Source organism: Cornus florida, unplaced genomic scaffold (assembly GCF_030987335.1).
Source record: "Cornus florida cultivar Cherokee Brave unplaced genomic scaffold, ASM3098733v1 CherokeeBrave_3.0.0_Hap2_Chr08, whole genome shotgun sequence".
NCBI lineage: Eukaryota > Viridiplantae > Streptophyta > Magnoliopsida > Cornales > Cornaceae > Cornus > Cornus florida.
In genome coordinates this window covers 22,348,824-22,362,867 of record NW_026775578.1, presented here as the reverse complement: position 1 = coordinate 22,362,867, position 14,044 = coordinate 22,348,824, and the positions used below count along the sequence as shown (strand labels likewise).

Below are 14,044 nucleotides of genomic sequence, written 5' to 3'. Positions count from 1 at the left end.
ATAATGATGGTTAAATTAGTGAAAAGAAAACTCTATTACTCTTGGTCATGTTTGGTGTGAGTGAATGGAATCAAATGAAATGGAAATGGAATGCTTTTGTTTTTATTTTTTAATTTAGTAACTTACTTGGAGATGATTTACTCCCCACTTTAAAAATAATAATAATAAATGAATGAATAAAAAAAACATTTAATGAAATGTCGGCTACATATTTATATATATTTTACAAAAATAGAATGTTTTTTTTCTATGCAATCAAATATGGAAATGAGAATGATCATTTCATTCCCATTACATTCTCTGATTCATTCCATTCTCATTTTATTTCATTCAACCACACCAAATAACTCTTAAGAGACTCGAAAACACACACAACTTGGAATTTGTCCTTTGTTTTTTTTTCTTTTTTTTTTTTTTTTTAATAAATTGTTAAAGTTATTGCATATTGTTCACCGCAACGCAGTCAAAAGCCCCCTTCAAGTCAATTCCACAACTTGATGCGGAAGATTTTCTGTTTTAGTCAATTTTTCTTATGTTGCTTGTGGTTGTTGATAAATCCCAAGTCCATGGGCGGAGCAGTGAATTATTGTTTTTCTAATACAGTATAGTTTAACTCCACAAGAACTAATTATTTAATTATTATTTTGTTTTTAACTAATACCACTTGGATATCAAAACTCGAGAATAAATTTTACCAAAACCCAGTCACGGGAAAATTAACACTCTGACCCGACCAAAACAAAAAAATCTTCCTTTTGACAATAATACAACGCATCAGATTTTCTAATAATCGGACAAAAAATGTTACATCTCAACATGTCTGCGTCGATATGACCATTAAATGCCTCTACATGGACTCAACTTATCCCAAAAAAATCAAGTTAGATAAAAAAAACAAACAAACAACGTTTTATTAGTCAATTTTTGAGCTGTCTGATTAATACATTTTTCGGGGCTGGAACAAGAACAAGCACAATAAGAAAACCAAAAAGGGGGATTCCATTTCATATATAGAATTTGTTGATAAATTGATACAAACGTGCTCAAACAATTCTATCTACTAAAAGCTTTCTGTGAAAATTTTGAACCAGTTGTGTTGACTGATAAGGATTTACATCGCCTTGGCCGGACAAATTAATACCTATCTAATTACGAAACCATCAAAATGTGTGCGTATTTTGCAGCACCAAATGCTTTGTAGAACCCATATAATCCGAAGTTAATTGTGTATGTATTGCTGCATCAATTGCTTTGTAGAACCCTTAATCCAAAAGCGAAGCGACTAATTATGTATTGCTACATCAAATGCTTTATAGACTCCTTAATCCAAAGAGAAGCGACTACTGGAAGGGCTCGTCCGCATCCAAACAGGACCAAGAGGGTATATCAACAAATCCAACCAATTGAAACTCACATTTCTAGTCATATGTTCCACCATTTACGATTTTTCATTTGCCTGGCAAGTTCATTTGCCATTGAGGCAAAGTTCTCTGCACCATCTTGTAGCTCTTCAGTTCGTCTGCTTAGTTTCTGTAGATGCAGCAAATAAAAATGCTCAGTGGGAATCGAGTAGTCAACTACTGAGAAGGTCTTTATGCATAATAGATGTTTATGACGCAAAAGAACGGAAAAAAACCTTTTAGTACTTTCAATTAAACTGAAGTTCAGGCAGGCAGTGAAGCAATTGATTCAAGAAAAAGGGGACAAACTATATGTTATTCTTCCCTTGACAATCAAAGAATAACAATAATAATCTTGTGGCATTATTTGAGTCTAAACTCCAGAGAATATAATTAATCTATCGGCAAATATTATATGATAAGATGCTTTATGGCCTACACTACTAACTAATGGTTTTTTGAAGATGGGGCTCTTTAACTGTTAATGTTTGTTTTCCACGGTTTACACCAATCTTCCCATCTACTTGAGCCGAGCATAAACTTGCACAATGGTTGTGCCAAGTTAATTTTCAACTCAACAAACTTGAGGATAAGTTTGTCTACCTCAAACCAACATCCGAATACAGGAAAAGAAAATAAATTTTTTTTCTTAAAGACACTTGTGAGGATAAGTTTGTTTACCTCAAGCTTCTCCTGGCGTTCTACAAGCCTATCTCTTGCACGTGCAGCTGCTGCATTGGCATCCTGGAAAGAGGGCCATGTCAGACAATATGATCCCTGTAATTAAGAAATTACTGACCGTTTTCAAATGAAATTACCTCAGGGCTTCTATATTTAGCCATAATTTCTTCGGGTGTTCTAAGTTTTGGTTTTGCATCCTCGGTACCACCTTCAAACAATTTTTCCCTCTTCGTTTCCTCATCTACACAGCAAAATGAAATTGTTAATCCTATTGAAAGTTTAAAATACAACTATAAGAATTCAGAAACTTATAATCTATCTACCTCTCTTGTCATTCTTGCTCTTATGAGAAGAAGATGATACGGCAGGTAGAGGTTCATCAATTTGAATGTCATCTGTATTTAAACAGGTAAACACGGTCAAGGAGGGAAAGCAGTAGGCAAGAGGAGGAAGATTGAAGGAAGATATAACAAACCTATGTTAACTTCCACTTCTTCTTGGTCATCTTCCATGCTAGCAGACAGGTCAGAGAATGGGAACCTTGAAAATATTTTCTCTAAATGTGCAGTTTTTTGAGCTTCAGAAAGATCCCCATAACGATCTGCTTTGCCACCTTTGAGGCCCTTAATGATACCACCAAAAATTCCAGGGCCAGTACCCTGTGGCTACAGAAGACAGAACAAATCCTTAATTGTTCATGAAAACGAAGAAATTGGAAGCTTAAAATCACACATACTCCAACCTGTTTTTTCTTTTGATCTTGAGAAAAACTAAAAGCAGAATCAGCAGCAGCTGCTAGGAGTGTATCATGAAGACAAGGCAAAGCCTCCGGAATCCTAAAGCAAACCATAGATTTTATTTAGAAATACTGCGGTATTTGCATGGCATTGTGAAATTACAACTTGAGGGCATAGCAATACATCAGTGCATGTTTGTGGATGCGAGTGTTTGAGGGAGAGATCAAGTCATAGACTCTATTTAGGAATTCCACAGCATTTGACATTGCATAGAAATTACAGCTTGATGGCATATAAATATAGAATTACATGTGGCCAGAAATGAGTAGAGAGAGAGAGAGAGACCTGAAGTCATTTTCAAAGGCCAATAGAGATATGAACACGAATTCACATCCATTCACCTATAAAGTTAAAACACCATAAATTCAAGTTACATACAATTACACTAAACTGCAACTGAAAATACAAATCGTGTCAATGGAACTCGGGAATTTATAAACCTATAGATAATGAGACAGATCATTATGGTGACATACCAAGTATCTGCGATTAGCATGAATAAAAAACTACAATGATAAGGTAAAGGAAGGAAATATATTCAAGGCCTAGCAAGTAAGGGAAATTGTATTAAATCCCCAAAAAAAAAAATTGAAAAAGGGGGCAAGGGAAATGATGTTCAAATTACAGACTGTAGCAGTCCTGTGGACATGAAGTTAAAATAGATAATTGTAAGAACATAATATGTTCACGAATTCTTCTCGCCATAATGGCCTCATATAACTTATAGGTTGGCTGATTGGAACCGCTTGCCATATATTGCAATGCATGTCTTCACACCAGATCACTATATCCTTTCTGGTTTTGGAGCCTCAAATCAGAACCACACCCCTCCCCCGCTTCGTCCCCCCTCTACACACCCACAAATAAATAATTACATCAAATTTGAAAGTTGTGGCTAAAGTATTTTGTGTGGGTCTAAAGTTGTAGTGTGTTTTCGTTTTTTTTTTTTTTTTTTTTTTGCTCTCCTCAATAACAATCGTAGTTGACTGACCAAGTTTTGCTCCTCTTGGCAGCACTGGTACGGCCTACTATCAAACAGCCTCTAATGCTAGTTTTCTACAAAATATATAAATCAAGTAAAAGACTCGTGGCTCAAAATTAGTGTGGATTAATGAACTTATGAATCATATGGCACAGCTTATTTGCGCTTCATTGTTCCAACTTTCAAGGTGTCTTTTTCTAAATTCTAATCATGCATCATCCTTACTTATCGTTGTGTTTCAGCTGATATTGTCATACCACTTTTTTCAATATGCATTTGAGATTCAATGAAGTCTCAATAAACGACGACTGAAACTAGTATTAGAATAATCTACAGCTACCTCTGTGAATCTGTTTACTGCCTTATCTAAATAATCTTCCTTCAAGTGACGTTAGCTTATAAACTTTCCATTTTAATTTGGTCCCAATTTGGCCTAAAACAAGTCTGGACAGAGTTGTAACATGTTAGCAGGACCAATATTGCTATAGTTTTCATAGGCAACAATTCTCAGCACTTCAATTCTGAACCAATGTTCAACGTAAAAAAAATTCATGATTAAAATCCATCTGAAACAGTTTGCAGCAACCCAAGTTTTGAGTACAAAGGATGCAAACTGTTGAAAGATCTTTGCAAATAATATTAGCAAAAGATCAGAATGTCTAGATTTGGAAAAAATAACATATATCTTGTGATTACTCTCCAAACAATTCCAGGACATGATATAATAAGCTGGAAAAAAAGATCAATTGTGACTTCATCGAACCATAAAGTTCAGAAAAACATCATACTATAGTAGATTGCAGCAAAATCAAGGTCAATGAACAACTGATCGGTTCTACAGGGTTAGAAAATAACAAACCAGAGTAATCTGCCCTGTGTTGGAAGAACTCATTGTTTTGTTCATATTAGGCTTGAAGTTCCATCTAAGAATTGACATTAAAGAACTTTCTCCCACAACTTCAAGATCTGGCAAAGACCTGTCCAAGGATGAAATCAGAAACCACGTGTCAAATTAATTTAAAGTGAGATATCAAAAAAAGATTCACATTGCAAACCTAAACAGTCAAGGAAAAGCCAAAATACTACCAAAAAGCAATTGAATTGCATCATGTCACTAAGCAGTAACAGTCAAAACTAGAAAAGGAAATACTGCAAATAAGCACTTCACCTTATCTCAATTAATCCAGTCTGATAGACTATAACCAGTCCACATATTTTTCCCTCTTTCTTAAAAACTGTAGTCCAGCAACATGGTTTTACAAGATTCACTTTACGAATGGAGTTGTTGTCCCCCTGAAATAGAGCAATTCACCTTAACCGTGAAAGAAATACAGAACTGACGAAAGCAATATGGATAAGAAAAGACACCTGAACAACAGACTTCAAAGAGTACAAACGCAACACATCCTCACAGCAAAGTAAGACGAGTGAATCCTTAAATTTCTGCCCCAAATGCGAGGCTTTAGTAGAGGCACCAGATTCAGTTCCAAGCGACTCCCTATTGGGGTGAGAAGTGGTTTCTCCAGGTTCATTTCTTGCTTCAGAATCCTGAGATGAGATCGGTGAATGCTTTTCACCAGACACTTCAGAGAGAGAAATATTGCCCTCTGCATATGAACAGTTCCCAGAAAGCTATAAAAGATAAATCAGTGTGAACTCATAAACTAATATTCATTAAAGAAGATAATACTTGCCTAATATATAAAGGGAAATTGCAGTTGACTCCTTTGGTAGTATTGACCAAGAGCTGATTACGTTGCCGGTGGTGCTATCTGTAACAACAATGTGGGCATCTCTGGTCAAGATGAAAACTACTTCCCTTGCAGATTCATTTGAGGTTCTGGTCACACTGTGATCCAGACTCTGGTGAAAATCTGAGAATGCTTCAACAGCAAGAGAAACAGGAGGGGAACTTGGGCTGGATACGGAGTCTGTAAGAAACAAAACTGAGAACGAATTGATATCAAGCATCGCAACCTGAAATGGGACAATTAAAATGTGAATCCCTGACAATGACTTAGCTGATATTGTAACTATACCTAAGATGAATAAGTTTAATAGATTAGCATTAACTACCACCAGATGTTGCTTACCCGACCACATTCAAATCCTACAGCAAGTCTAACTCCAGAATTTGCATACTGCATGGTGTGTACAGGAGAATTTAGGAAGGAAAATACAGCTGTGCACTGAGCTCCGTTTTCATGGTTCAAACTGCAAACTGCAAACAAGCTACCCAGTGATCATCATCTTAGCAATAAAGAGAACCAGTTAACACGGTGAAAAATACTCATTTAATCAAAAACTATATTATAACAAGTAGCACTAGTTGTTCGTTTATTGAATAATGGAGGCATCAACCACAAAACCACTTTCCTCTCCTTCAAAGCTTCCTTTTGCCAATGCTCGTAGTGTGGTCTACCTGATTTTCGATCCTTCTCTTTCTTTTTCTTCCTTTGGTTTCTAATAAGTTTCTCAAAGTGGTATGGAAAGACATGGTAACATGTTGTTTAAATGAAATTGTGATCCTAGACAGGAAGTTAAAGAGAATATAGATAACTGACATCAAACAGTTCGGACAAGGATTAACAAACTTTTCTTTGGTTTCTTAATGCAGAGGTGGCCTTAAAAAGTTCAAACAGCTTTATAGGAATGAGTTCATATCTCTTTGCAAAATTCCACCTAAATTTGTAACGTCAGTCACTATATAGGTAGAGGTTGAGTTTTTATTTGTCCTTCTCCAGCATGTTCATCAGACACAAGAGAAGACTCCCAACCGAAATTCTGGTTAGGGTTGGCCCTGACGCCCTGTTAACAGTCATCTACTCCAAAAGCTTAAGCTGTAAGAGGGTGTACCTTTAATATTTAAATCCTTCAACATGCTCCCTCATGTTTTGTTCTTACACATGTTTTTCAATTTTAATTAGATTGACGGTGAGGTTTGAACTCGAGACCTTTGGCTCTGATACCATGTTAACAACCATCTACTCCAAAAGCTTAATCTGTTAGAAAGGGTGCCACTTTAATATTTAAATCCTTCAACAGGCCCTAGAAATATTCATAATCCCATATTACTATGTGACTAAATGTAAACTCGTGCTATAACCTTGCTTGAAATGGGAAGCCTCAAGCATCCCTAATTTCTTTCATCTTTTGGTACATGACTTTGGTAATTTCATCAAAAGTAAAATGATTAACAAGTATAATGGTAAACCATTCAATCAGTTAAGTTTTTGGAATAAAGCATTTACTTTCAGTACTTACAAGAGAATTGAAGTTCACTTTGAAGTTTCCATGTATTGCAAGACATCTCAACCTAGAGTTGGTATACCACTTGAATCAAACACCCAAAAATACTATACCAACCCCTGAACCCCTCTCTTCTAACAGAAAAAGAAGAAAAAGAAAAAGGTATCTAATTCACTCCTTACCCCCAAACCCAAAGAAAAAGAACAAAATCCCCCTACACCAAATTGATTGGCCCACAGAAAAATCCCATGTGGTTGCCGTTTCTCTTCTTGTTTACTCTCTTTGATATTGCACATTGCACAGCCGAAGTTCAAGCAATTTCATACAACAGAAGTTTTGACTCCTACCCCTTGTATTTAATAATTATAAATTCCTCACTCTAGTTTTCAAAATTGCACCTTCTTCCAGTCCATGTTTGTTATCTAACTTTCAAGAAATTCAATAAAATGCAAAATTTCTGGCATGCTAAGAAGTAGGCAGGAATATACTTTACCTTACCATGGAAAAAAAAATGGCACGAAGTTAGCATTATGCAAATAATTAGTATTTAAAAAATCGGACCTTCATGTTTTGCTTCGGTCACAAAGTGCAATTTTTTATCATCCGAGTTCCCCATTAGCCTATATAGACGAACCTAAAATAATCCAAAAAAGATGTATATTATCAGTATTCAAGTTTATAGTCCCTGAAAAAGGTAGCCAAAGCTAGAAAAAGAAAAATAACGCTCACCAGACCGTGTTCGTTGCCAACAGCTAAACTTAAAGTGGATGAACAAAAGTCCAGTGCTGATATTGATGCACTAGCACCAGCAACTTCTAAGCCTTCCAGCTGCGTAACATATGGTGCATGTTTTATTAAGTACCAGTTTCACAAATAATATAAATATTGAGCTGTTGACAAAAATAGTGGTTAGACATCTACAAAATCAAAATATTTGACAATTTGCAAATCTGTACAAACCTCAGATTCTAAGACGAAAATAAGTGACAGAACTGGAAATGTAGAATCCCATATTCGAACAGATCCATCTTGATAGCCTGCTATATAGACTCTCTCAATCCCATGATCTTTACCAAAGGACAACTGACTGGGAACGCCACCAGTCAAAGGCCAATTGGTACTCCCAGTATTCAAAGCTTGTGCTACTTGAAGTTTTGCTGCTGAAACTGTCTAGATAGTCAAATTAAACAGTAAATAAGTTAGTAATGGACAGTGACCCAAAAAAAAAAGAATGTATTGAACATTCTGAGTATCTCAAAAGTAGCTCATGCACAGAAGGTATTCAGTACCTCTGAGAGAGCCTTTGAAGAACTTCCATCTGTATGCACCAGACTGAGCTTCGCAATGGTCATGCATGGTTCAACAGTAGGTATAATTGCAGGATACTGAACTGCAGGAATAAAATGCTTCTTCTCAGGCTGAGACATTAAGGCAGTCAAGCAAGCGTCATCATAAAAAAACAGTTGTCCTGGGCTGTTCAGTACAAATATTGAAGTCGTGTCACTCCTTTCTGTTGCACCGGCTTTTGGTGCTAAAATCATATCCGCAAAAGAACCATTAAGTGTAAGGTCTACACGGCCAATGCACTTCAAATTTTCTACGCCAGAAGACCAATCGAGATTCAGGATCTGCAAAAGACAGATAAAATATCAATAAGATAGTCATAATTAATAAGACATACACACACCAAACAGAATACTGGAACTCCTCATTTCAACTGTATTCATTGATGGAATCCTAGTACCGTCAATAATAGCATCACTAACATCTTACAAGAATGTTTTATCAAATAATAATATAATAATAACAGCCACCACCACCAAGCCTTTTCCCAATTACTTGGGGTCGGCTACAATGATATAAATTTTACAAGAATGACAAAATTAATATTTTACTTATATAGTACATTCATAACCTATATTCATAACAATGGTAGTAGGAGGCCTGCACCATATAAGAAGATTAAAACATTCGGAAATTTCGGTAGCATATGGAATTACTAGGTGGAGAATGAGAAGAAAACCGAATTAGGTTTAGAGCACACCGTTAGAACTTCTTCAGATCCAATATCATCACCACCGTAGACAAAGAGTTTTCCCCCACGATCATTATGTGCTGTGTCTCCAGACCAATGTAAAACAATAACTGGAAGTCTTCTGTCACCTGATGATAATTGTAGCTTAACAACATTATTAGATGACTTCTGAGCTTGCTGATCTTTGGTAGAGGTAGCAGTTGATAAGTTCCATAGCAAAATATCTCCATCTACATAACCGACAGCAAGAATGGACCCATCAGAAGATATCCAACAAAGAGAGCTTATCTCCTTTTCTGCTTGTTCATTGTCTGATGCATCAGTGTGCTCATGGCTCGCGTCATTTGGAATGTCCACAACTGTTTTATCCTTCAGTTGAAGATCCTTATAGCCTCTAACAACAACAGCCCGATCTTCAGTAATATCCCAGATAACGATCACCCCATTCTCATATGCAATCAGCACCCTGCAAATGAATAAATTGTTGCAAATGATGAGGAAAAACACATTAACCTAAGTGAATATTTAATGTGAAGTAATGGACTAACAGAATCTAACAAATTTTAGCTTTTATTAGAACACTAGATTTTTCCATTGTCTGGCCAATATGATAGACGGTAACCAAATAAGGCGGCTGGTTATTGATGCAGAGGAGAAGGGAAGAGAAAATCAGATTAGGTTGAAATTGGAATATTGTTTCATTTTATAAGACTCTATACAAAGACGAGTAGCAGGAGATTCTGACTGGAGAGGCAGGATTATAACCCTACATATCAAATGAGGATAGGGAATGATTAAAAAGGCTTTTTTTCTGAAGAAGTTATGGAGGCTGAAAGAAACTTGGTGCAGATATGGTTCCCAGTTCAAATATTAGAATTGATTCTATTTGTGAAACTATTGAAGTAGCATCCATTAGGAGACCAAATGAGACAGAATCAGATAAGATGGTTAAACCAATAACTGCACCAATAAGAAAAGGACATGATTCACATTGAGAGTAATGCCAGAGGAAGAACAAAATCAAATAAATATAGGTTGAGATGGTAAAAAAAGATATGAAGTGTGCTTTATCAAAAGTAATCACCTTAGATCAGGATAACATAACAGGAATATTAAATTGACCCCTAATAGTTAGGACAGGAGTTGGTCGATTAGAGTTGCGCTGAGTTGAGTTGCACATCGGTAAGCAGTAAGCTGGCAATGTGCAAGCATTGCACACGGTGAGCAGTGAACATGGGCATGGCCCATGCCACATGAAGGTCAGTTAGCTAATCACATGAACCAAGTGTGACAGCATGTGCTGAGCACAAGAATGCTTGGAGTTGCATAGCATAATGGCAGGGGTTACTAATACCAGCATGCCCATATGGCTAGGATTATCAACTGTGTCATGTAGCGGGTCGTGCAAGGAAACCTTTTGACATTGAGGGCGTCCACTGATAGGCCACATGGCCAATGCTGGTTGATACCAGCATTTCCCCAGAAACTTGGCAGTCTCAAGTGCATGGTCTGTCTCTAGAGTGTAGAACGGAAAGTAGCAAAGGATAATTATGAAAACTGTTGTGATCGCTATTTTGCAAATAAATTGGGATATAAAGTAGCTTGCTCAAAATATCATAAACTCATTGCTTGAACTTTCGGTCTTTGGTGTGGGTGTGTCTGCGTGTGTTGTTGTTGTTGGGGGGGGAGGGGGGGGGGGGGGGGGGGGGGGGGGGGGGTTCCTGAAAGACCAGAAAACTGAAAACAAATACTTCAAGCATTTCTTATCTTGCCTATTCCCTAAGGAACATGGTTGAGGGAGCACACCGACAACAGAATGATGATTAGGCAGCGAAATCCCAGCTGCTTCTGCAAATGAACCAAAATGTGGCATTGATTAGGATTTGAAATTATATTAAGCTATAAGTTTGTTCTCATATCAGACCAAGCAAAATGGTCATACAATTTAAAGGAATAAAAAGAGGAGATTAACATCAAGCAATAAGTTAAGACACTGAACCAAGTTAGCTCTTGAGATCGCTATTGCAAAACACGTATTTCATGTATCTAATTCTGCATGGAACCCATTTAAAATAGATATATAACACTACAATAACATTTTTAAACCCTCCATACACCAGAATTCTGCATATTTTCAATAATCATTTCACTTTCTTGTTCATGTCATGTTGGATTAAATGCTTCGTGAGTATAGAAGCAGCATGATGAAATCAATTAGGAACATTGTGACAGGATAAACAGGTTAGAGAGCCAAACTCTACTTTCTATAGGTAATCAATAAAAATCAGGAAAAAAAAAAATGACAACCTTAACTCTCTCTCTCTCTCACACACACACACATCCCAGCTGAGCAAGTTAACCACAATTTAATCAGTTCCACCCATTTGTCCCAAATATTTGTATGAGCTAAACCTAAACTGAACGCGCATTATATGTTTGGATCTGTTCAGCCATCCTGATGAGGTAACTACGCCTTGTTAGAGAAGACATCCCCTCTTCAAAAGCCAAAAATGGTATCTTTGGCAAACACACTGATCAAGAATTTGATTTGGTCAATGGAAAATTGTTTGTGACCATATGTCTTGGACCTTCATTTAATCTTAGTTTTATAGCTAAATGAAGGAAGTATTCAAGGTGTTTTTGGTAGCATTTTCTTTTTCATCATTTTCATAATCTTATTTCTTTGCATTTTTTTAAAATGAGAACAATAAAAAATTTGAGAACAAGTCTTTTTTGGATTGTTTCAGTTTCCCAATGGACTCGGATTCCGAAAATGGGAAAGAACTTTAGTAGCCTCCTATTTTGAAAATAATTTTATCAAAAATCTCATTTCGATAAGCATGATTAAAACATAATTTTGAGCCTTCTAAAGAGCACACCTCGGTCATATTTTTGGTCTCTATGGTCTTAACTTACCTTAACCTAGATATATGCTTAAGTCTTGAGAGATTTTCAGCGCTTTCTTCACTGAGCTCCATCTCTATCATCTTTTGAGGTTAAGACAAACAACTCACAATATTGACAAATATTACAACCGAGGTTTTGAGTGGGAAATTGCAAACACAGTAACTGTTGTCAGGGGCTTATTTGTTATTACTTATATAATGTTGGGGCTTATGTGTAATTTTTTAAACTTCTTATTATAAATAGAATGTGGTGGAAGGATGAAAGAATTCTTTCATTCTCTCTCTCTTTCCCCATCACTCTCTCTCTCTCTCATCCGCTTTCTTCTCTTTTTCTTCTTCTTCTTTATCACTTACTTTTGATTTGATTATATCTTAAAGTCAACATGGTATCAGAGCATAGTTTGTTAAGCTCTACGTTTGTAGTTGAAACCCTAGGGCAAGTTTGTGTAAGCCCTAGTGGGTGTGAAGGGTTTTGAAGAGATTTTCCAAGATGGGATTTGCTTGTAAGGAAGTAGTGTTAATCACATCCACTCGATCGGTGTTTTTTTGTGTTCGCGGGGTTCTGCACCAGCGGCTTTTTCTTCGTCGTTCGCGATTCTGGTATGGTCTATTTTGTTGCTTTCTAGGGTTTGTGTTGTCGCTTTTCTATACATCTCAGAATGCGGTAATCTTTTTAGTTGAAGTTTGTGTGTTAGAGAGGTTATTCTCTACGTATTTTGTTGCTGTTTTTGTTTCTGAAGATTGTATACCCAGAAATTGTTTGATAAAATGTCTGGCTTAGAGGTGACTTCAAAAGAAGCTGGGTTTTCTCCTAGTCTGACTCCAGTAGTAGGAGGTAGCAGTGATCACCATCCAGGCCTTTGTATTACAACTGTTAGGCTGGATGAGACGAACTATATGGAATAGGCTTAATTTGCTCGTATGCATATCACTGGTCATAGGATGATCGACCATATCGAAGGGATTGTCACATATCCCTCCAAGAGCGATCCTGCATTCAAAGAGTGGAGTACAAATAATGCACTAGTTATGGCGTGGTTGTAGCAGTCCATGCAGCCACAGATCAGCAAAGTGTTTCTATTTGTGAAAATAGCTAAAGACCTATGGACGGCTATAGAAGAGACGTATTCCTCGGTTGATAATTTTGCAAAACTGTATGAATTCCAACAACAAATTTCAAGATTTAAGCAGGAAGACCAAACTCTTGCTACATATTACCACACTCGACATGGTAAATGGGAAGAGTTAGATCACTACTAAGACTACATACCTGTGTGCGCAGCTAATTTTACAGCATTTCATGCTATGGTAGAAAGGAATCGAATCTATGAGTTCTCAGGTGGTCTGCATCCGAGATACGAGCATGCCAGGGTGCAAGTGTTAGGCAGGTATCCAGCCCCTACTTCTGTTAAAGATGTGTTTTCGTATATCCAGGCTGAGGAGAGTAGAATGAAGGCTATGTATGCACCTGTATACACTAAGCCTAAGCCAGAAGTACCATTGTCAGAGAGGTCTGCTCTTGCCACACAACAATGGAACAAGCCCAATCCTCCAAAAAGAGGGAAACAGCATGACAAAAGCAAGTTGAGGTGTGATCACTGTGGGCGTACACGCCACACTAGAGAAACATGTTGGAATCTACACGGTCGCCCTACTCCAGCTCCTGTTAATGCGAATGGTAGGCCAAGGCCTGATCCTTTTAGGGGGTTATCTACGGCACATACTGCAGAGCGTGAGACTGCTTCTACTGGTCATGCCTCCTCAGGGCCACCGAGTTCTTTGTCCAGGGCTAAACAATAACCTCCTTTCTGTCAGTCACATTACAAAAGGCTTGAATAGTGCAACATTTTTTCCATCTCACTGTGTGTTTCAGGACTTGGACACGGGGAAGACGATTGGAAGCAGGGCTGAACTTGATGCTCTCCGACATCTACTAGCACAACATTCCTTCGTTTCCACCTCTAACTTCACTCAGACAGGTACCTCTCATACGG

The 14,044-nt window shown here is 37.2% G+C and overlaps 1 protein-coding gene across 2 annotated transcripts in view; it reads right to left on the bottom strand.

The window, feature by feature from the left end:
* Nucleotides 1-976: 976 nt before the first annotated feature.
* LOC132270778 (uncharacterized) overlaps nt 977-14,044 on the bottom strand; it is a 42,483-nt gene continuing 29,415 nt past the window's right edge. Inside the window, exons 7-24 of one of the 2 annotated variants that reach the window (XM_059771982.1) lie at nt 10,917-10,992; nt 9,154-9,610; nt 8,399-8,737; nt 8,070-8,279; nt 7,839-7,937; nt 7,671-7,743; nt 5,954-6,081; nt 5,555-5,837; nt 5,229-5,467; nt 5,029-5,153; nt 4,720-4,837; nt 3,164-3,219; nt 2,824-2,917; nt 2,557-2,740; nt 2,405-2,476; nt 2,219-2,322; nt 2,082-2,144; nt 977-1,530 (exon numbers count right to left, since the gene is read on the bottom strand). In XM_059771982.1, the coding sequence (XP_059627965.1) occupies nt 1,423-1,530; nt 2,082-2,144; nt 2,219-2,322; nt 2,405-2,476; nt 2,557-2,740; nt 2,824-2,917; nt 3,164-3,219; nt 4,720-4,837; nt 5,029-5,153; nt 5,229-5,467; nt 5,555-5,837; nt 5,954-6,081; nt 7,671-7,743; nt 7,839-7,937; nt 8,070-8,279; nt 8,399-8,737; nt 9,154-9,610; nt 10,917-10,992 (2,828 nt within the window). In that variant the 3' untranslated portion in view covers nt 977-1,422. Of the gene's footprint in view, nt 1,531-2,081; nt 2,145-2,218; nt 2,323-2,404; nt 2,477-2,556; nt 2,747-2,823; nt 2,918-3,163; nt 3,220-4,719; nt 4,838-5,028; nt 5,154-5,228; nt 5,468-5,554; nt 5,838-5,953; nt 6,082-7,670; nt 7,744-7,838; nt 7,938-8,069; nt 8,280-8,398; nt 8,738-9,153; nt 9,611-10,916; nt 10,993-14,044 lie in introns of both variants that reach the window. The other variant, XM_059771981.1, reaches the window with a different exon arrangement.